Genomic DNA, 21121 nt, shown 5'->3' on the forward strand with positions numbered 1-21121 from the left:
CATTTGTGTATGGCTGTACCTGTAGCATGTGGAAGTTTTTGGGCCTGGAATTGAACCTATGCCACAGTAGTAACCTGGGCCATAGCAGGAACAATGCCAGATCCCTAACACACTGAGCCACCAGGGAGTTCCTATTTTTAAAATTTTTAATGAAGTATATTGCATATTTCTCCTATGTTGCAATCACAATGTCCATGATAATCCTATTTCCTTTTGGCATCATATAATAAATGCTTCTCCTGTGTGTCTTACATTGTCACAATTAAAGAATCTATTCCTCCCTATTGAAATACTATCATATAATCATAATTCCATGTGATTGGTGTTCGAGCATTTCTCTAAGTTTGTACCTTTGAGGCAATTGTACTTTTTTTTTTTTCTTTTCTTTTTTGGCTGCTTGGGCCAGAGATAGATCCAAGTGGCACCCTGGATTCTTAACCCACTGTGCTGGGCCAGGGATCGAACCTGCATCCCAGCGCTTTGGAGAAGCTGCCGATTCCATTGCACAACATTGGGAAACCCACCCTTCTGCAGAGTCTTGAGAATATAGCTCAAAAGAGTTGGGGAATGTGAGTTGTTGTTGAGGGGGCAGAACCTTTAGACACTACAGAACTGAGTCTTCTGGATTATTCTTTTATGATCCTTTTCTATTGTTAGGGCTCCTAAATCTTGCTGGTGAGGGGAGTGCTGAACCCATCTCAACAATTCAGATGATGACAGAGGCCTAAATCGGGGAGGTAGAGTAGGGGGAGGGTGGATTTGAGTGATGGAAAATTGAAGTATAACAGCTAAAACATGGTAACCCCATGGATATCGGGGCTGAGCGTCAAGGGGCATTAAAGGTGATGCTAAGGTTTTTAGTCTGACTGGATGTTAGTGTCTTTAAATAAGAGAGAGGCTATCAGTTACAGGAAGAAGAGTTTGTTTGGCAGGAAATAGAATATTTAATTATCAAGGCATCTGAAAATAGTTTAATTCACCGATAAGTATAGGCTGATGGGGTCTGCTTTCGTGTAATGGATAGTTTCACGTCTCTGAAGGCAAAGTGCAGACACCATTGGTTTGAAAAATTGCTACTCTGAGGTTGCTCTGACTAGAGCCAAAGAAAGGGGACTCTTTGGTGAAAGAGACCACGCTGTGTCAGCCCTCATCAGATCCTGGGTTTAGCTAGAAATGTGGCCTTGCTTTGGGGGTGATTGCAGAAGTTTCAGAGACAAGAGGACGCTCTGACATCAGGGGCTGTAATGGGAGGCAGATGCCAGCCTCTGCTTAGAGGTGGCTGGGAGAGAACCAGCCTCACAGGTAGCTCACCACTGAGGCAAGGGAGCCGCGAGCTTGGCTGGATTGGGCAGGAGATGGTCTTGGAGGGACAGAGGTTTCAGCAAATTCAGCCCTGGGCTGGCTCAGAGGAGCTCGTGCCAGGCTGGAACGAGATAAGAATGTGTTGCAAAGTTGCAGGCCTGTGAGGCTCTGTACGCCGTGGGGTGAAGGCCCAGTTAAGAGGGCGGGGCAGCGGGCTCCGCTGGGGCAAGAGGTCCCCCAGAGGTGTCCCAACAGCAGGTTGAAACTCGGTCCAGATAGGAAGGAAATAAAGGGCATCTAAAGAACAGACTGTCACTACACAGGGAATCGGCTCTGCCGTGAGCTCTTTGAAAAGAACCGGATCAAATACGGAACAAAAACAAAGGAGAGAAAAGCCAGGCCAAGGACGCAGAAGAGTGTTCTCCAGGCTGAGGAAATGAGTGGAAAATGTTAGCCGAGGTTATCGTAAAATGATGGGCTTTCTAGGAATGTCGAGAATAAATGAGGAAAAGGTGTGGCCCACCTGGCTGGGACTCAAAGGGACAATGGCAAGAACTGAGAACCAAGGAGCTGGCCGACTGTTGTAGCACAGTGGCTGTTAGCAGAGCGGATACATAGCCGCACACATGTAACAGCAGAGCCGATATGTAGCAGCACATATGTAACAAGAGAGTGGATATGTAGCAGACCTCATAGCAGCAGCACTGGCAGTGCTGGTGAGTCCGGCCCAGAAAATGGGCAGCAACTGGGACCGCAGCCAAAAGGATGCCACAAAACTAGTCTGGGAAGGTGTTGGCCATTGAGGCTATTAAGCACCGGATGTTGTCACCCATTTTGCCATTTGCACTGGGCCTTGGGTGCTGCAGTGCTGCTGCCCGCAGCTGTAAGAGATGGCAGCTTGAGTGTGTCTGATGGAGATTATGTAACCTACCTGGTCCCTCTGCGAGTCAGGGAGCGAGGATTCCGTATGCTCAGAGTCTACGATGGGAAATGAACTCTGCGTCCACCAAAGTGGGGATTTCTCTGCTAGTGGAGGGGGCATCAGACCAAACTGAAGACTCTTTCAGGGAGTTCCCTTGTGGCTCAGTGGGTTAAGGAGACAGCATTGTCACTGCTGTGGCTCTGGTTACAGCTGTGATGCAGGTTCGATTCCTGTCATGGGTATGAAAAAAAAAAAAAAAGACCCACTTCAGGTTGTAGCAAGGAGACTAATGACAACATGGCCAGTCAAAGAGGGCCTGGGCTTGGTCAGTGGCAGTGGGAGTGGAGAAGAGCAGATAGTTTGTACTGAGAGCACAACAGTAGAATGAATAGAATTTAATGACCGCTTAGATATAGAGGCGAAGGAGAGGAGAATATGTAAAATGACTTTTGGGGAGTTCCTTCCCGAGCACAGTAGGTTAAGAATCTGATTGCAGCAGCTCCTGTTGCTGAAGAGGCATAGGTTCAATCCCTGGCTTGGTTGCAGTGGGTCAAAGATCTGGTGTTGGAGTTCCCATTGTGGCACAGTGTGTTAATGATCTGGCTTGTCTCTGTGGTGTTGCTGGTTTGATTCCCGACCCAGCACAGTGGGTTAAGGGTCCTGCATTGCTGTAGCTGTGGCACAGATCACAGATGTGGATCTGGTTCAATCCCTGGCTCAGGAACTTCCACATGCTTTGTATGCAGCCGAAATAAATAATAGATAAAATGACTTTTGAATGCTGTGGCTTCAGGAATTGGATGAGTTTCAGTGCCATTAATCAGGCTCGGTCATCCGGGGGGGAGGTATATTTTGAGAAAATGACAGGTCAGTCTTTTTTTGAGGGGGGTGGGGCCGTACCCGAGGCATATGAAGTTCCCAGGCTAGGGGTGGAAGCGGAGCTACACCTTCCGGCCTACACCACAGCCACAGCAACACCAGATCTGAGCCTCATCTGTGACCTACACCACAGCTCATGGCAATGCTGGATCCTTAACCCACTGAGCGAGGCCTGGGATCGAGCCTGTGTCCTCATGGATACTAGTCAGATTCGCTTCCACTGAGCCATATTGGGAACTCCCCCTTTTTCTTTTCTCTTTTTTTAAGGGCACAGTCTAGAGGTGGAATCGGACTTCATCACAGCCACAGCAATGTGGGATCCTTAACCCACTGAGCAAGGCCAGGGATTGAACCCGCAACCTCACGGTTCCTAGTCGGATTCGCTAACCACTGAGCCAAGACGGGAACTCCAGGTGGGTCATTTTTGACAGGCTGAGACCGACGTGTCTGAGAGACACAGCCAGGGAGAGAGAGAGGACACATCTGGATGCCGTTTGCCTAACGATAGTCACTGTGCAAGGGTGTGCGGGCAAGTGACTGATAACAGGCTCTCCAGAGAAAAGAAATGCTGAACTGTGGGCTTTCTCAACTTCTGTGATGTACATATAACCACTCCAGCCAAGTTCAAGGCACCCGCATGAGGGAACGAAAGGGGGGACGATTTGGGAAGAGACGAACACAGTCAGCCCGCCTCGGGGTCCCGCACACTGTAGCGACTATGAGGCTGAGGTCTACCAGACAGAGCAGAACCCTGAGAAGACTCTTCAGGGGTGGACTTAAGAGTAGGAGCTGTGAGAGGACTCTAAGGGAGAGCGGGCACCTTCCAGACGAAGTTCAAGTCTGGGCCCTGCCAAGCTCTCCAGGATTAGCTTCCACCAGTCGTTCATTTTAAGGAAGCCTCAGGGATTTCCTATTGTGGCTCAACCCATTAAGCATCCAAGAGGATGTGGGTTCCGGCAGCTGCAGCTCCGATTCAGTCCCCAGCCTGGGAACCTCCACATGCCGCAGGTGTGGCTGAAAAGAGAAAAAAAGAAAGTCTTGGGTTCTCTTGTGGCACAGTGGGTGTTGTCACTGCAGCAGCCTAGGTCGCTGCTGTGGCGCAGGTTCCATTCCCGGCCCATGAACTTCCATGTGCCATGGGTATGGCCAAAAAAGTCTCTGACTAGACTGTGAGGTGTTTGAGGGGAAAAGCTTCATCTAACTCAGCTGTGTCCCCGGATAGCACACAGCAGGCATTCATTCAGCCAGGAATTCCACCAAGATCTCAGGGAAGGTTCACCAGTTTCACGAGACAACAGAATAACAGGATCTGTTACAAGGGGACAGTTTGGGCTCAACCTAAGAAAGACTTCCTAGACACCTCCCGTTTAGTCTGCCCACCACTTCCTCTGCTCTGGGAACTGTACCCCTCCAGCCCAAGGCTGAGCTTCTCAAGGCCATCACTATTTTCCATGGGAATCTACCAGTCAGTCCAGGGATGGGCCCCTGACACAGTTGGGAATTTTGGGGTCAGGACTAGGAGATAGCCCCTCTCACGCACCCGAAGAGGCATCGGCAACCAGGGTTTTCCGGCCACAGATGAAGCTGCTCTCTGTGAACAAGCGGCAGGGAGAACCCCCAGAAGCGAGGCCTGGTTCTCTTCACTCATTATTACATTCAGCTATTTCTCTCTTTTTTTTGGCCACATCCACGGCATGTGCAAGTTGCCAGGCTGGGGATCAAACCCGTGTGGTCTGGCCCTCTCTTCCATGACAGGATATAGCCCCATTGCTCTCTCAGAATCTGCCTGTCTGGGTCTCGGGACTCTACGAACAAGTGCAGATGAAGGGCCAAGCAGAAGGCCCGGATACGCCACCTGTGCAGAGAGCTGAGCTCTCCACCGCTCCAGTGTCCCCGAGGTCCGCACGACCACTGGAAAGGGGTTTAACAGTGGGGATTTCTGCCAGGGCGGGTAGCCCCGAAGTACCACCCACGACAGCAGCCACCTCCCGGTGGCAAGTGTTTGCTCCATGTGGTGGCCGAGTGCGGAATGGGTTTGACTGGGCTGTGGCCTCAAAGTTCTTCACCACGAAGCTAAAGGGGCTCAGACGTTTTGGTCTCAGGATCCCTTTGCGATCTTAAAAATTGAAGACCCCACGGAGTTCCTGTCGTGGCGCAGTGGTTAACGAACCCGACTAGGAACCATGAGGTTAAGGATTCGATTCCTGGCCTCGCTCAGTGGGTTAAAGATCTGGCCTTGCTGTGAGCTATGGTGTGGGTCGCAGACGCGGCTCAGATCTGGCGTGGATGTGGCTCTGGCATAGGCCAGCGGCTACAGCTCCGATTCGACCCCTAGCCTGGGAACCTCCGTATGCCACGGGAGCAGCCCCAGAAAAGGCAAAAAGACAAAAAGACAAAAAAAAACAAAAACAAAATGAAGACCCCAAAGGGTTTTTGTGTCGGTTCTACAGATAGATGTTTACCATAACGGAAATTGAACCAAGAAATTAAAAAGATTTTAAAAGAACCAAACCCCATCACATGTTAACATAAATATTTTTATTAAAAGTAACTTTCTCAAACAAAAAATTAGAGGAGTGGCACCGTTTTACATTTTTAAAATCTCTTTTATATCTGACTTAATAGGACACAGCTGGATTCCCACCGCTGCTGCTTCTTTCAGTACGTTGCTTTGGTTGAAGGACAAAAAGAAGAGCTGGCCTTGCTGGTCATGCAACTGGAAAAGGGATTTTATAAACCTCCTCAAAGGGCTTCTGGCATCCCCGGAAGTCCTTAGACCATACTTTGAGAACCAATGCAGTAAAAGACCCTGCCTCTCAGTTAAAGACTATACAGCCACCGAATTAACATTAGAACTGGCAGTTCCCTCTACAGCCAAGGCATTTTAAACAAATCAAAAAGGGAAGGAAACGCGAATTCTCCTGTTAACTCAATTTTAAATGACATCAATTTCCAACTTTAGTTCACAGATCACTCTTTTGCCAGCTAAGATTATTTCAAGATGAGTTTTCTAAACTAAGAAGAAACACATTATACACAAAGTTAACATTTATATAGTGTTATAAAGCCTCTTTAGGTACCCAAATGATAGCATTTAATCCTCAGCAGCCACTTTACAGAGGAAAGCCTAGAGCAGAGCGGTGACTTGCCCAGAACTGCCACCGGGAACCAGGCTGTGGACCAGGCTTCCTTGTGACCAAGCGACGTGCTTGCACGACAGTTCTGCTCCGGCTTTAGTGAACAAACACCTTGCTTTCCAAAGCTGGAAGAGAGGACCCCTTTGTTTTTTTTTTTACATACACAAGAGACAGCATCTGCTCTAGCATCCAACTGGATTTTATTTGACACAGAATACAATATGGCTAAGGGAACAGCAAACTGAAAAGACAAAGCAGAAAAGACATGGTTCTATCTAATTTATAATTAAGTAACACGAGGGCAAGTCATTACATGAATAACAAAACAGTTGAGCTTGCTGGAAGAATTCTCTTTTTCTAATGCCCATATCTGAAAAACAAAGTAAATTATTTAATTAATTCCTTAGTAGTTTCCTGTTTGAGGCTATAAAAGTTGCTTAAATAATCAGCAAACCTGGTTAAAACTTGGAAGAGAAGTGTGTGACTGCAAGTGTCCTCCAAGACTGGGAGACCTGACCTCTGCCTCTTTCATCTTAGCAACCTTGGTGACATCTTACCCCCTTCTGAGTGACGGTCACCCTCTGAGACTCAACCCCACCCACCTGAGCCTCCTTCCAGTTACCAGACAGACACTGGGCACTAACAGGGAGGCGAGGGGGAGACGTCAGAGCTGGTGGTGGTGAGAGGGAGCCCCACGGTTGGCCCAGTCAGCAGCTCCGGAAGCTTGTTGAACTCTCAGCCTCTCCTACTGGTAGCAGCCTGGTGTCACCTCAAAGCCCGTACTCAGGCAAATACAGAGAACAGTAACTGAACAGCCTTCCATTTCAAAATCTATCACCAGTTCCAATTACAGCTCTGAACATTCAGCACTGTTGTGAGAGAACTACGGAGACTGGCTTGGATCTCAGGTCCTTTCTGATTTCCCCAGAAGCCAAAATTCCTTTCTGACTTCCCCAGAAGCCGAAATTTGGCTCTAACAAGATTACAAGCAAGGCCAGGAAATTTTTTCCATATAAATGGATTTCTTTCTTTCCTTCCTTTTTTTTTTTTTGCTGCTCCCATGATATACAGAAGTTCCCAGGCCAGGGATCAGATCTGCAACACAGAAGCAACCAAGCTATAGTGACAACCCTGGATCCTTAACATGCTATGCCATCAGGGAACTCCCTAAATGGATTTCTTGAACACAAAACCCTTCATTATTATCCTAATCTTTTGCCATGGTTCTTTTTGGGGCAGTTAGCCTCTGATTAAAATACTCTGTGGAGTTCTTGTTGTGGCTCAGTAGTAATGAACCTGACTAGTATCCATGAGGATTCAAGTTTGATCTCTGGCCCTGCTCAGTGGGTTAAGAATCTGGCATTGCTGTGAGCTGTGGTACAGGTCGCAGACATGGCTCAGATCCGGTGTGGCTGTGGCTGTGGCGTAGGCCAGCAGCTGCAGGTCTGAATTGGACCCCTAGCCTGGGAACTTCCATATGCTGCCGCTGTGGCTCTAAAAAAGGAAAATAATAAATAAAATAAAATAAAACACTTTGTTATATGGATGGGAACCAGGGCACTAGAACTCTGGTTCACTGCTTCCGTCATCCTGAAGGGCTGTTAGGTCTTTAAGCCGTTGTCATAAAAAATCCACTTAAATACTGTCTAAAAAAGTTCTCACAGGGTAGAGCTCCAGCATTATGTTAGTGGGCTGAAGAATAATCCAGAAGTGGTCTATCAAATATTATAATTTGTTTCTTATGAATTTGTTTTCCCAATGCACTGGTAACCATGGCTGGGAAAAGTCACCAGGTGGATAAAGGGACAGTGTCAAAGCTGGAATTCTTCACACCATCTTCTTCTTAGGCACAGCCCTGGGCATGTGTAACAAGCTATGTGAGACAGTTTTGGTCCAAAATGGAGCCTTGAGTCGGCTCTAGGGCAGAGCCAATTATAAAGGCATCTTGAGAACTAAGAAAAGTTCTGCTTCTGCCTTGACATGCATTACATATCACGGTTCCACACAGAACGCAAGCTCCTCAAGGACACGGAATGGCTGTCTCCCAAAGTTTGTATCTTACAGATTACTTAGCATACACGTTGCTGAATGGAGTGTGATGGTGGAAGATACTGAGTGTTTGGCAGATTTCCTAAAGGATGAACATGCATTTGACAAGATTTCCAAAATTCTTTACCAAAATAAATAATCAAGTCTAAAAACAACAACAAAAAAAAACTGTAGCAATAAGGGATTTCTAAACATTTCACAAACTAAAAAATCCCTATATATATTTTACTCTTTTTCTTTTCTTTTTTTTTCTTGCCACACTTGTAGTACATGGACGTTCTCAGGCCAGGGATCAAATCCAAGCCAAAGCTGCAACCTACACCAATAGATGAAGCAATGCCGGATCCTTAACCCACTGCACCAGCCCAAGGATCCAACTGGCGCCTCCACAGAGACAAGCAGGATTATTAACCCATTGCACCACAGAGGGAACCCCTATTTCATTCTTTTTAAACATAAGAATATCCTACTAGTCCAAACTCATATTTAAATAAAAATTTCTCTTTCCACTGAAAATCTGATAAAGAAAATGACCAAAAATTCAAGATTGGCATTCCCTGGTGTCCTAGCAGGTTAAGGATCCAGTGTTGTCACTGCTACGGCACGCATTCAATCCCTGACCAAGAACTTGTGCATGCTGTGGGCATAGCCAAAAAAAATTCAACAGATAAAACAGCATTTCACAGAGAAATATGAGAGGCGTAAAAATTAATGAAAAGTAATACAAAATCACTCAAAATTTTTAAAAAATGCAATTGAATAAAATTTTCACCTATAATATTAGGTGAGATGGAAAAGTTTTTTTTTTTTCTGCTTTTGAAGGGCCACACCTGTAGCACATGGAAGTTCCCAGGCTAGGGGTCGAGCTGGAGCTGCCGCCTATGCCACAGCCACAGCAATGCCAGATTTGACGTGAGTGTGCAACCTACACCACAGCTCACAGCAATGCTGGATCCTTAACCCATTGAGTGAGGCCAGGGATCAAACCCAAAACCTTGTGGTTCCTAGTCAGATTCATTTTCACTGTGCCATGGTGGGAACTCCTTTTTTTTTTGCTTTTTAGGGCTGCACCTGCAGCATATGGGTGTTCCCAGGCTAGGGGTTGAATCAGGAAGCCAGGGGATCAAACCCACATGCTAACGGATACTGGTCGGATCCGTTTCTGCTGCGCCACAAGGGAAACTCCCCAACACATACATACTCTTTAACCAGCAATTCCTCTTCTAGGAATTACTATTACAGATACATATAAAAAAAGTCTCTATGTATGTCCACCCGTATACATGGAAGCACACATGTGCGGACACTCAGGAAAGCTGCTGAAAAGCTCCTGCTGACAGTCACCTCTGGGAGAGAGATGGGAATAAGGTACACCCTGCGACTATTTGATTTTTTGAAAATTTACATGTCATGCTTTATTTACATAATAGAAAAAGCACCAACAATAATAATTTAGTTGAGATAGCCATAAACGCCACATCAGAATTAATCAGCGGAGATAATGCAATGAAACCTGATAGGTGGATATACTTCTAGCCCAAAGCAAAGATACCTGACACTGGTTAGCTCCTGGAGCCTTACTGCAGATGTGATTTTGGAAATAGTTAACAGTTTGTGAATTATCGTATTTTCTACTTTCACGGACCCTAGACGGTTAGGAAACTCTAGGCTGCAGGCTTCTAACTCTGGTCTCACCTTCTATGTCTATCTTCCACATAGATGAGTCCTTGTCTAACTAACCAAGAGCTAGTTTATGAAACAAGGCAAGTTTCACGTGTCCATCTTTTAAGACCACGCGCCCGCCAAGCTTGAAGTGAGTCAAAGAATGGCACCAACCACAACACCCACCCTTACAATGTCAAAACAGCCAGAGACACCTACTTTTGGAATTCCCACTCTCTGTTGTCCAACGGACACACCTGCCGTGTTTTGAGCCAGCGGGAGATGCAGTGGAAGTGAAAAGCATGCTGGAAAAAAAGACAAATTTTATTAAAAATAATCCTGTGCAGCCTCAGCTATCTACTGACGATCCATCTCATCTCCAGGGCAGTAGGGTGGTTACACACGGGGCTGGAGAACAACGGGCGGTGACAAACAACAGGAGACAAAAGAGCCCCAACTGGCTATACCTTGGTTAGGTACAAGGCCATGTCCAATGAAACATCTGTTAGAAATGTCATTACTAGAAAGCATGGCGGATGTTCCAGCAGGGAGCTCTCTTCTCTTCTTTGTGTTTTTTTTTTTTTTTTGCTTTTTAGGGCAGCACTTGCAGCCATATGGAAGTTCCCAGGCTAGGGGTCCAACCAGAGCTGTAGCTGCTGGCCTACGCCACAGCCACAGCAAAGCGGTGTCCAAGCCACGTCTGTGACCTACACCACAGCTCACAGCAACGCCAGATCCGTAACCCACTGAATGAGGCCAGAGATCAAACTGGAGTCCTCATGGATGCTAGTCAGACTTGTTACTTGAGCCACAATAGGGACTCCTAGTAACAGTCTTGAGATCTGGTCAGTGTGTCTCTTAAAACATGCCTGGAACTTAAAGAATCATAATGTGGATTATCACCTATGAACTGTCCTTTGACAAAACAGAAGCAGAGCTCAGTAGGGAAGCATGGAGTCCACAGCCAGTACCCGGGCCACCAACAGGACAAATACTCCCCCAGAGCTGACAGCCTTTTGAAAGATCCCTCTCCTCCTGATGACCATACAGTACAAAAAAAGAGGAAAAAAACAAAACTTCCCAAAGGCAGAAAGCAGAGGCATTCTTCTCAGTCCCCAGGTGGCAGGGACAGGCGCACTCAGGCCACCCAGCCCCGGCTCCCCGCCGTGCACCCCGCAGCCGCACTCTCCCAGCCACCTCGGGAGATGGAGGCAGAGAGGGGCTGCAGGCCAGTGACAGCATCCCTCAGCGTCCCGGATCCCAGCCTCCTGCCCGTTAACAATCGAAGACCTAGTGATGGGTGCATGGAGCAGTCTCAAAATACACTGCCTAGCGCTTCACGGGAGACCTGTAAACATCTATGACCTCATTTGAGCCTCTGGCAACCCTGGCGAACAAGCACAACAGGTATTATTATCTTCATTTTACAGACAGAAAACTGAACCCCAGACAAGTTAAGTAACTTGCCTCATTCACAGGGTGGTCAGTAAAAGACCCAGAACTAGAACCTGGGACTAGTCCAGATGTTTCAAGCACACCTGGCAGCTCTTATTGGCAGGCTCTTTCCTTCCGGCACAAAGTGCCACGCTTCTTAGTAAACGCCTGGATGCCATGGAGAACACAGACCCGAGAGACTTTATTTCTTGGTCCCCATAAATGACAGACATTGTCCCTTGGCCAACAGGGGCTAATGTGAAACTGCCAAGGGGCCCTGCCGGCATTAGGAAGGTGCCCACGGGGTGTGGGCAGGGCTTCCACCTGAGGGAGAAAAGGACTGACAGGGACTCTCTCCTCAGGATCACCACCCCAACTTTAAGCTTATTAACAAGTACGCTCGCGACATGCACGAGGTGTTCTACGCACCTCTTCTTTTTTTTTCCTTTTTATGGCACCTGCAGCATATGGAAGTTCCCAGGCTAAGGGCTCCAATCGGAGCTGCAGCTGTAGGACTACGCCAGAGCCACAGCAACACGGGATCCGAGCCATGTCTGCGACCTGCACCACAGCTCACAGCTCACAGCAGTGCCGGATTCTTTAACCCAGTGAACGAGGCCCGGGATCAAACCCGCAACCTCATGGACAGTAGTCGGGTTCTTAACCCACTGAGCCACAAGGGGAACTCCCTCCAAGCACTTCTTAAGAATCAGTTCATCCTGATGCCGACCCTCAGCTCCATTTCACACGAGGCTTAATGAGGCCAATACCTCGCCTGAAGCAGCAGAGACAGGAAGTGGGGGTCTGTCTTCTTAGCCCTATGACAGGCGGGGAGCCCTCTGTCCCCTGGGCACAGGATGCCCGGACAGGACAAATTTAGCTCCTATGACTGGGACTACGTGGCTATAAGAATGAATTTTTTCACACTTGCTGGAAATAACATACTTGGTGTTTGCTGTCATTCACAGCTGTCACACCCTGGAAGGCTGGGCCTTCAGTCCAACGATGTTGCACAAACATTTCTGGCATGAGCCACATTGAAAATAACCCCAATCCCAACTTAGTACATTTGCCAAACTTAAAATACACACATAAACATGAACAATTTATTCACCTTAGTTCCACAAGACATCTAGCCTTTTAAAAATCTCAAGAAATTAAAGATCTCAGAGTTCCCTTCGTGGCTCAGCAATTAAGCAATTAACAAACCCGACTAGGATCCATCGGGATGCAGGTTCGATCCCTGGCCTCGCTTAGTGGGTTAAGAATACGGTGTTGCCGTGAGCTGTGGTGTAGGTCACAGACATGGCTCGGATCCCGAGTTGCTGTGGCTGTGGTGGAGGCCGGCGGCTGCATCTCCAAGTCAACCCTTAGCCTGGGAACCTCCATATGCCTCAGGTGCTGTCCTAAAAAGCAAAAAAAAAAAGGAAATTAAAGACCTCCACTAACAGGAGAACGTTGCTGACAAAAGTGGGTGCCCTTTAGAATGAATACTGACTCTGCAATAACTAGTAATTTTTACCTCGTAACAAGTGAAAGTACAGTGATTTAAAGTCTTTTTTATTATTTAACCATTTGTGTACCTTTTGGGAGAGAGGTGGACGAATCATTTTATTTTTCTTATTTTAAAGACTGGCAAAGCAGGGAAAGCGGTACTATGTTTACAAGCCATGCTGATAGGAAAGAGGTTTCCTTACGTTACAGACTCCCCACGCAACGGTGCACTCTTCAGAAGTAGCCGACGCCTGGTTGGCTTGACACTCTATGCCTGTGGGAACAAGAGCAACGAGATCACTGGACCCAGGCGCAACCACCTTGTCATCTACAGCTGCCCTCTCTGCACAATTGCACAACAACACGACTGGGGTGGCGGCGGTGGTGATGGCGGAAACATGAACAAAATCTCAAGTGGCTAATTAGTCATAATTGTTTTTTAATGAATGTGGAAAGGAGCAAAGACTAGAAAAGGCAGAGATCCGACTTAGCAGTGTGCTTTGCAACAACTTCCTACCCTCGTTTGCAAGTGGAGTAACAAAGGAAAAGGCACTTTTTAATTGTGAACATAACCTGACTTGTCCAAATGCAAGTGATTCCTCCTAATTTGGCAAATTTAGTAATTCTTAAAGCCACCTCATCAGTTTTACTTTCTGAGAACTGACATCTTCTCCCTGCTCTTGGTGAATGCTTCCTCTCAGGCCCTTCCAACACCCAGGTTTGCCCACAGGAAAGCCTAGCTGGTGACAAACTCCAGTCCCTAAAGGAATCAGGCAGACACATGTGAGCTGGGACAGAGCAAGTAAAACGGGGTGAAGAGGCCGGCGGCAAACGGCAGCATGTGCTCTGCATGAGGACATCAAAACTCGAGCCCTTAAAACACCGTCAGCACAGGAGTTCCCCTCGTGGCTCAGTGGTTAACGAATCCGACTAGGAACCATGAGTTTGCGGTTTGATCCCTGGCCGCGCTCAGTGGGTTAAGGATCCAGCGTTGCTGTGAGCTGTGGTATAGGTTGCAGACGCGGCTTGGATCCCATGTTGCTGTGGCTCTGGCGTAGGCCAGCGGCTACAGCTCCAATTCGACCCCTAGCCTGGGAACCTCCATATGCCGCAGGCGTGGCCCTAGAAATGACAAAAACAAAAACAAAAACAAAACCACCACCAGCACAGCAAATCTGTGAGGTCACTGGTTGAGAGACTTGGGGCCCCCATTTAGTGATGCTTACTGCCCCTGAGGCGACTCTGCCTGGTGAATGGAGCAAGTTTCTGCAAATGTATCCAAATATCAATTTCACAGAGGGGGAGAGAAGGGAATTTAAATGAAGTAAAAATCTGACTGAGATCAAGAAAGGCTGAGTAAAGCTCTACTGGGGATAAATACGCAAAGAACAAGAATTACTAATGTGTAATTTGCTTTCTCTGAAGGTGGTAACTAAATGGAGTCTCCCTTCTGAGGAATAAAAAGCTTCAGGAAAGACTATTTAATAGAAGCCAATTACTTCAAACTTCCATAGGTGGCAAATAGTGAAACTGTAAGAAAGTAATGCTGAGATGTTAATGGGTAATTGGTCTTCGGGGAAGAGATAGACCATAACAGTCTTTCCCCACCCTTCGAAAATACGAAAGGCAAAGGTTCTGAAATCACAGAACTTGCTTTTGCTCCCCAGGTTCACACTACAAAAAGAATAACTGGTTTTCCTTCTGATAAAAGTGCAGAATCTAGGCTCTCTGCAGTATATTCAAGAATGTACCAGGATTCCGAATGCATCATATTCAAAGAGATGGCAGAGGTTCCTGTTGTGGCGCAGAAACGAATCCGACTAGGAACCATAAGGTTCCGGGTTCAATCCCTGGTCTTGCTCAGTGGGTTAAGGATCTGGTGTTGCCGTGAGCTGTGGTGGAGGTCGAAGACGTGGCTGGATCCTGCATGGCTGTGGCTATGGCGTAGGCCAGCAGCTATAGCTCTGATTAGACCCCTATCCTGGGAACCTCCATATGCCGCAGGTGCAGCCCTAAAAAGCAAAAAATAAAAAAAATAAAAAAAAAAAGAAAGAAAGAAAAAAGAAAACACTGATGGATCTGTGGTTTTAGGAAAAGACTAACTTTTTTAGGGGCAAAGTCTGGGTCTAAGCACTTCTGGATGCCCCTTTCACCTGAGGAACAAGATTACCTGAGGCAGTGGAGGAAATTACACCCAAAAGACCATGTATTTCAGCAACTCGAAAACAGCCGAGAAACGGGGTGATGCACAGTAAGTACAAAGCGAGAGCAGGACATGCAGTATCAATCTGGATTCCAAAGAGGAAGTCTTCAGACCAAGAATGCTTTGTAGGTGAGTTCAACCAGAACAGAGCCAGAACCACTCTTAAGTATTTATGTAACTATTCATTTAATGGCAGACAAGAACTTACTAGAAAATGGTCATTGTTAAATCAAGATTCTTATTTTCATCTTTAACAAAAAGTCTTTTTACAAGAATCATAATTCATCTATTTTCTTTTTTTTTTTTTTTTTTGCCATTTCTTGGGCCGCTCCCGCGGCACATGGAGATTCCCAGGCTAGGGGTCTAATCGGAGCTGTAGCCATCGGCCTATGCCAGAGCCACAGCAACGCAGGATCTGAGCCACGTCTGCAACCTACACCACAGCTCACGGGAACGCCAGATCCTTAACCCACTGAGCAAGACCAGGGATCAAACCCACAACCTCATGGTTCCTAGTCGGATTCGTTAACCACTGAACCACGATGGGAACTCCCAATTCATCTATTTTTGAAAGGAAGACAAGCCCAGTAATGGCAACCAGATTCCTCTTTAGTGCGTATATGTTTCTTATGGGTAAAGCCCTGATTCAGTCCTTGCTTTATCCTAGAGCCCTGCAAAAGGCCCAGAATATAAATATCCATCAAATGAATAAAAGATATGACTTGAAAATACTTTCATAATTGTTACAGGAGTTCAATCTTCTACTTCTTCGCCTGACATTTAAAATATATAGCAAAAAGACAGAAAAAAAAATTAAAATATATAGTAAAGCAGGTGCCTAACTAAAAGCCCACATCAACCCCTCAATCATTCAACACTAAGACAGAATACCAATGGCCTTTGTCTGCTACCATCTTCCCAAGAAGTGCATTCTCTTGCATGCAGAAAGAAACACAGTGACTTAAATACAGATGTTAAAAAAAAGTCTGGATTATATAAAATTATTAACTAGTTACAAAAGAGAGCCCTGAGAAAGTAAAATTTTCTCTGGGTGAAACCCCTTGTGAAAAAGCACAGCAAAAAAAAAATTGGCAAGCATGTAATCAAAACCCCCACCCAAGCACATTTAAAACTGGGCGTGTGTTTTTCTGTGATAGGTGCCTTCTCTTTATACTAAACATCATGGTAGCTGCTGATCTGCTTGGACTGTCCTATGAAAAGGTAAACAGGGTCAAAACTCAGAGAAACCAAGGGCCACAAACTACCAACACAAAATGGCTGATTTGTGCTTTCCAAATTGCAATGGTCACAGACGAGTCCCCTATTTTGTTTTTATTATTAACTGAGCAAATATCGAGGGAGAACCTATTATGTACTGGACACTAGGCTAGATGCTGGAAACACAGGAGTAAATAACATGGACTTATAAATAACCAACCAAATCAAATAACTGCTATAAAGGACACTACAGGATGTCTTAGAAATATTTAACAGAACTGTCATAGCTTGTGTTTGTGTGTATGGACATAGGGTCACGGAAAACACCTTTGAGTGAGTTCAAGGTAGGATCCCAAGACCAATCATGGGTTAGTTTTACACTGCCTAATAAAGCAGACACTGGCCAAGTGTGGTTACTGAGCATGTGAAATGTGGCTAGTCTGAACTGAGATGTGCTGAAGAGTAAAATACACTGTGACGACCTAGTACCAAAAAAAAAAAAAAATTCACTTTAAAATACTGATTACAGAAAGTTCCTATATGTGGACCTATAATAAATAAATAAATAAAAAGAAAATACTGATTACAAAAAGGGGGAGGGGGAGTTTCCTTGTGGCCTAGCAGTTAGGGATATGGCATTGTCACTGATGTGGCCTGGGTTCAATCCCTGCCCTGGAAATTTCTGCATGACACATGGATAGCCCCCCCAATTAATTAATTCACTAATTAAATACGGATTACATTCTGAAATAAAAATATTTTGGAAATAATAGGATAAATACAATACAAATCACTTGTTCTTTTAACTTCATTAATGTGAGTACTGGAAAACTTTAAATTACATATGTGCTCATATTTATGGCTTACACTTAGACTGAATAGTGCTGGGTTTGAAAAAGATAAGGGGGAGAAGAGGCGGTGAATATTCCAGTAGGGGGAACAAGATATGTAAGAGCTCTATACAAGACCACGGATAGTTCCAGAATAGAAGGAAAGCCAGGGTACTACCAGAGTAAGGAGAGTGGCTCGAGATAAAGCTGAAGAGGCACGTATGTGGTTTTCAAAATAAGTTAAAATTTCAATTCTAGAACGTTGAAATTTCTTTGCCCTATTTCTTTCGTGTGTGTGTGTGTGTGTGTGTGTGTGTGTGTGTGTGTGTTTAGAGTCATACCTGTGGCATATGTAAGTTCCCAGGCTAGGGGTCGAACCAGAGCTGTAGCTGCCAGCGCACGCCATAGCCACAGCCACACCAGATCTGAGACACTTCTGTGACCTACACCACAGCTCACGGCAGTGCCAAATCTTTAACCCATTGATCAAGGGCAGAGATCAAACCCCCGTCCTCATGGATACTAGTCGGGTTTGTTGACCACTAAGCCACGACGGGAACTCTTCTTTGTCCTCTTTCTGATCTCAGTAACAAACCATTTTAGTAACTGAATAAAAAGTAACCTCAACTGCTCCTGGTGTGATCAATAATTCTTGCCCCTAGTACTACAGAAATACTAAGTCCATTAACAGCTATAATTAAACCTACTGTGTGCTGACCACTATGTGTAATGGACTATATGGAAATTTAAATGAAATTTTCTTAGAGCAATTAACTACCTATTTAGATGTTGGCAGTGATGTTAACTACATTTGGGGCTAACACTGAAAATGCATACTCCTTAGACCTCTTCATAAATCTTCCCCAGCAAACATTTGCTCTGCTAGGATATTTTAGCTCAAAGTTAATTTTCTTTCTTTCACTATTTTTGCCTTTAAGTCTGGGTGCAAGATGGGAAATGGAGAAGAAATAATCAACAGTACCTCTGTGCCCGCAATTCATTCTAAATGTGGCCTTATCTTTAGATTGAATAGCCTTATTCTGAGAGATGGATATGCCTTCAGGACACCCTAAAAAAATTACTTTATTTCAAACATACCAACACACCAAATGCAGAAGTCCCCAAGTGCTAAGAATATACTTTATCTTTCCTCGTGAAGAAGAAAATTGGTCACATCAGGATAGCTGCAATCTCTGTAACCTTCTCAAACTTCCTCCCATCCTCCTCCAATTACTTACAAAGATCCATAATGTGGTTCCTGCAGATGGCACAGTTATCAACCACAATATCCCAGGCCCAGAGGGCTACTGCATTCCACTGCAAAGAGAAAAAGGGGGAACAATGCATGCTACTCTTTTAACACAAGCGCACACGCGTGCACACACACACACATACACATACACACACACACTCCAGGATTTCATCCTGTAGTTATCACCTTTTTGGCCACAAAGACCACCAAACAAGAGTTTCTGGATGTTACATGACTCTTTTTTTTAAAATTATATCAGAGAGCATCAGTAGGCTACACGTATGCTTACCCATTCTCTAAACTGTCAACTATATAAACACAAATGAATATCATCTTTTATTTTTTCCTACAGTTTAATTTAGTCAGCCATATCAATATAAATAAATCAGGAATAATTTATAAGTGTCGGTTTTAGGTCTAATAATCACAAACTTGAATTACTGTGCAGGTTCTCCTGGCAGTTGCAAAAGAGCTCAATTTCTGCATAAATACCTGCTCTTCAAGGCAGCTTTTACGCAGGAATGGACAGGTGAAGGCTAGGAAGAGAATGAACTAAGATGTTGATTGGATCATAAAACGGGTAATCGTAGGATAAGCTGGATAACTACCCAGTGTGAGTCCATAGAACAAGGTCATCGCTTAAATCTTATAAGATTATTTCACAACAAACTCTAAAATTCACTGGAATTTCGTATAGTTCCTATCATCAAATAAGCTGATGTTCTCAACTTTTATATGCTCAGACTGTTATATTTAGCTAGGATAATTTCCTTAAGAGTTTATCTAAAAGTGGTATTTCAATAATTCAACCTCTGGCTTCTGCAATAAATATTCCCAAACTCCCTTTCACCCCCTAATTTGGTGACACGTCCCAAACCTTCATCTCCTTCAAACCTAATTTTCAATGTCTAGCAACTTCTTCAACACTTTTCACCGACAGCTTCAACTTGGAGGAAAGAAGAAAAAAAAAATCTTACTTCTATTCTTCAATATGGCTGCTGGCTGTAACTGAGCATGCAGTGCCCACAATGAAACGCCAAAACGCATTAGACGGGGGAATACCGTCAGGGTTTAGCTAGATGTTCCAGGGATAAAATCTTCCCTATTTGGAATCTTCATTTTGGACAGATTTGTTTTATCTAATGTGGGATGGGCACTTTTCTCCCAAACTGCTGGCAAATCACTGTAAGGCATTTCATGCAAAAAGACACGTTCCACATTTCTTCTTTCCCACTTTACCAGGTTGTTCGCAACTTGTATTCAACCCTCCCTACTTGAAACAATACTTGGGCTCCGTTTTCTTTTTAACAAATTCCACCATGCCTTTTTTTTTTTTTTTCGGATGGGGATTCTGGATATGACCGCAGGACTGGGGCGGCTGTGTAACAAATCAACAGACCTTTCAGAAGAGCCAAGAGTTACACTCGAGAAACTAACTCGGCAGGGGCGAGGGCCAGAGAGGGCTAATGGAGGCCTCGATTAGGCGAGGACCAGGTCGAGGTTCCTCAGAGGGACCCCAAGCTTTGGATAGGGGCGGGGCACGGAGATCACTAGCCCGGTCCTCAGAAGCCTCCAATGCGGTAGGACCTCAGGTTCCCGGCTTGGGCCGTACTGTCCCATCCTCCACCCACCGCAGCCCTCGACTCCCCCTTCCACCCGCCCCACCCTCGCCTTCCCCACCCCTCCACCACTCCAGTGACAGCTCAGGCGCTTGGCTCCTGCATCCAAGTCGCAACCCCGCGCATCTCAATAAGCACCTCCGTGATTGGCCCCTCAGCCTCCGAGCGAAACCAACACTGGCACTGACAGTGGGCCGCAGTCACGCCGATCAACCCTAAGACCCGCCTCCCGGCTTCCTTTGGTGGTACCCGGTCCCCGGAACGCCCTGAAATGAAGCCCTTTCCTCCGCGCCTTGGTCATCCTGGGCCTGCCAGCCAGATCCGCGCCTCTCTAGTTTCCCTGAGGAAGGCGCTGGCGAGACCCAACCTTTTTCACTTCAAAGCGCTTCTTGCCCGCGCCGCTGTTGGTGCCGCTCGGGGTATCCACATCCATCGCTGCCGCCATTTTGGAAACACACGATCTGTCGTCTCGTTACTGCGCCTGCGCGCCAGCGCACGTCTCACTCCCCCTCCCGTCCGGACACCTCCTCCCGCACCCCACCCCTCACTGGCGCGCGAGGGGCAAGTGGGGGCGGAGCGTGTGGCCACGCCTCTTAAAGGCGCTGGTGCTGGTTCCCCCCGCCCCCCACTCTACCCCGCGTCGGCTGGGAGGAGGCGGTTGCCGGAGCTGCTGGGGCGGGGCCGGGCGGGGCCGGGCCGACGCGAGAGAGCCGGGTGGAAATGTTCGAAAGGACTCGCTCTCATCGCCCTTCCTCGGGAAGCCCCCGGCCTCACTCCCTCCGCAGGGGCGGCGGCTGTTTCCTCCGCCTCGGCCGCGACCTGCAGCCCGCGCACAGCCTATCCTTCCCCGCCGCCGCGCAGCTCCAGTGCCCGCGGGTCCTCGTCGCGTTCTTCCGGGGAAAGGGCGAGGGTGGGCGTCCCGCCTCCTGCTGCGGAAACCCAAGACCTCACTCTTAGTGGTCTTTCTCAGATCCTGACCCACTTCTGAGCCCGGCCTGAGGTCCTAGCCTCCTTGGGCCATAGCACCTTTCCAGCCAAAGCACCTGTGCTTTCTATCACCTTCCCATTTGTAGACCACCTCTCCACTTTTTTTTCATCTCTAATCTTGCAGAGGTATGAC

At 46.5% G+C, this 21121-nt stretch overlaps 1 protein-coding gene across 2 annotated transcripts; it reads right to left on the bottom strand.

Annotated features, from left to right (window-relative positions):
- On the bottom strand, window positions 5632-20528 carry RBX1 (ring-box 1). Of its 2 annotated transcripts, XM_021091463.1 has the most exons (6): window positions 19360-20004; window positions 18875-18918; window positions 18369-18447; window positions 13083-13153; window positions 10171-10256; window positions 6387-6610 (listed from the first exon to the last, which is right to left on the bottom strand). In XM_021091463.1, exons 1-6 carry the CDS (start codon window positions 19427-19429, stop codon window positions 6598-6600), a joined length of 363 nt encoding a protein of 120 aa, XP_020947122.1. In that variant the 5' UTR covers window positions 19430-20004; the 3' UTR covers window positions 6387-6597. The 2 variants fall into 2 exon arrangements, with proteins under 2 accessions (XP_020947123.1, XP_020947122.1); XM_021091464.1 differs by lacking the exons at window positions 18875-18918; window positions 19360-20004 and adding an exon at window positions 20369-20528 and having other exon boundaries at window positions 5632-6610.

Source organism: Sus scrofa, chromosome 5 (genome assembly GCF_000003025.6).
Source record: "Sus scrofa isolate TJ Tabasco breed Duroc chromosome 5, Sscrofa11.1, whole genome shotgun sequence".
NCBI lineage: Eukaryota > Metazoa > Chordata > Mammalia > Artiodactyla > Suidae > Sus > Sus scrofa.